The 1,045-nt window shown below is 59.0% G+C and overlaps 1 protein-coding gene across 1 annotated transcript in view; it reads left to right on the top strand.

Annotated features, from left to right (window-relative positions):
* The first annotated feature begins 363 nt into the window (after positions 1–363).
* The window catches only part of LOC135211459 (uncharacterized), a 729-nt gene continuing 47 nt past the window's right edge, over positions 364–1,045 (top strand). The window contains exon 1 of the mRNA XM_064244767.1: positions 364–1,045. This exon is cut by the window's right edge and continues 47 nt beyond it. Within this exon, the coding sequence (XP_064100837.1) occupies positions 364–1,045 (682 nt within the window).

Below are 1,045 nucleotides of genomic sequence, written 5' to 3'. Positions count from 1 at the left end.
CCAAACAAGTGAAGTAAGTCGGCACACAGAATCGGGCGTGGGGGAATTCCCACAGCCGAAACAAAGATTCGGCCACATTCACTTAGACGTCGTGGGTCCCCTGCCCCTGTCGGAAGGCGCCAGATACCTCCTAACGATAATCGATCGCTCCACTAGATGGCCTGATGCGACGCCGATGTCGGAGGCAACCACCAAAGCGTGCGCCGAAACCCTTCTCGCCAGCTGGATCAGTTGATTCGGAGTGCCAGATGAGATCACGACGGACTGCGGACCCGTTTTCCTGTCAGAGTTGTGGACTGCCCTGGCCCGCCTGATGGGGACATCGCTACACGCCACCACCGCCTACAACCCGGCGGCTAACGCATGGTGGAGAGGGTCCACCGGTCACTCAAGGCTTCCCTAATGGCATGCTGCACCGGCGAGGATTGGAAGAGCCAACTACCGTGGGTCTTCCCCGGCCTCAGGACCGCCCCTCGGGCGAACGGCGAAGCATCACCTGCGGAGAAGGTATACGGGGAACCATTGACAGTCTCAGGCGAGTTCTTCCCGACCACTGCTGATGACGGAGACGTCTCCATCACCAGACTTCGGGAATCCGCCGGAAAATTCACGCCCTGCATCAAGACCTTCTCTGACAGAACCAAACACTTCCTCCCGAAGGCCCTATCATCCTGCAAACACGTCTTCATCAGGGACGACGCCCACCACCCGCCACTAACGAGACCCTACCGAGGCCCCTTCCACGTCCTCCGACGCACCGACAAGGCGTACTTCATATCCATAAATGGTCGTGAGGACTGGGTCACGATCGACCGACTGAAACCAGCTTTCCTTACGGATGAAGAGTACGCTGACGCGGATTCCATAGGGAGCCTCACTCTTCCTCGGAAAGAAGCGACTCCATTGATCGCCAAACCACCCAGTCGTAGCCGTGGCCGCCCTAGGAAGACGGTCGAACCCCCTGAGGGTCACCTCAGGGGAGGCATCCCGTCCCCTAAAATCTCCGAGGACTCCGAGGCCGAGGATCTACCACAGCAGCTGGTCT

This window comes from Macrobrachium nipponense, chromosome 4 (genome assembly GCF_015104395.2).
Source record: "Macrobrachium nipponense isolate FS-2020 chromosome 4, ASM1510439v2, whole genome shotgun sequence".
Classification (NCBI taxonomy): Eukaryota; Metazoa; Arthropoda; class Malacostraca; order Decapoda; family Palaemonidae; genus Macrobrachium; species Macrobrachium nipponense.
This window is presented reverse-complemented; position numbering and strand designations above follow the sequence as displayed.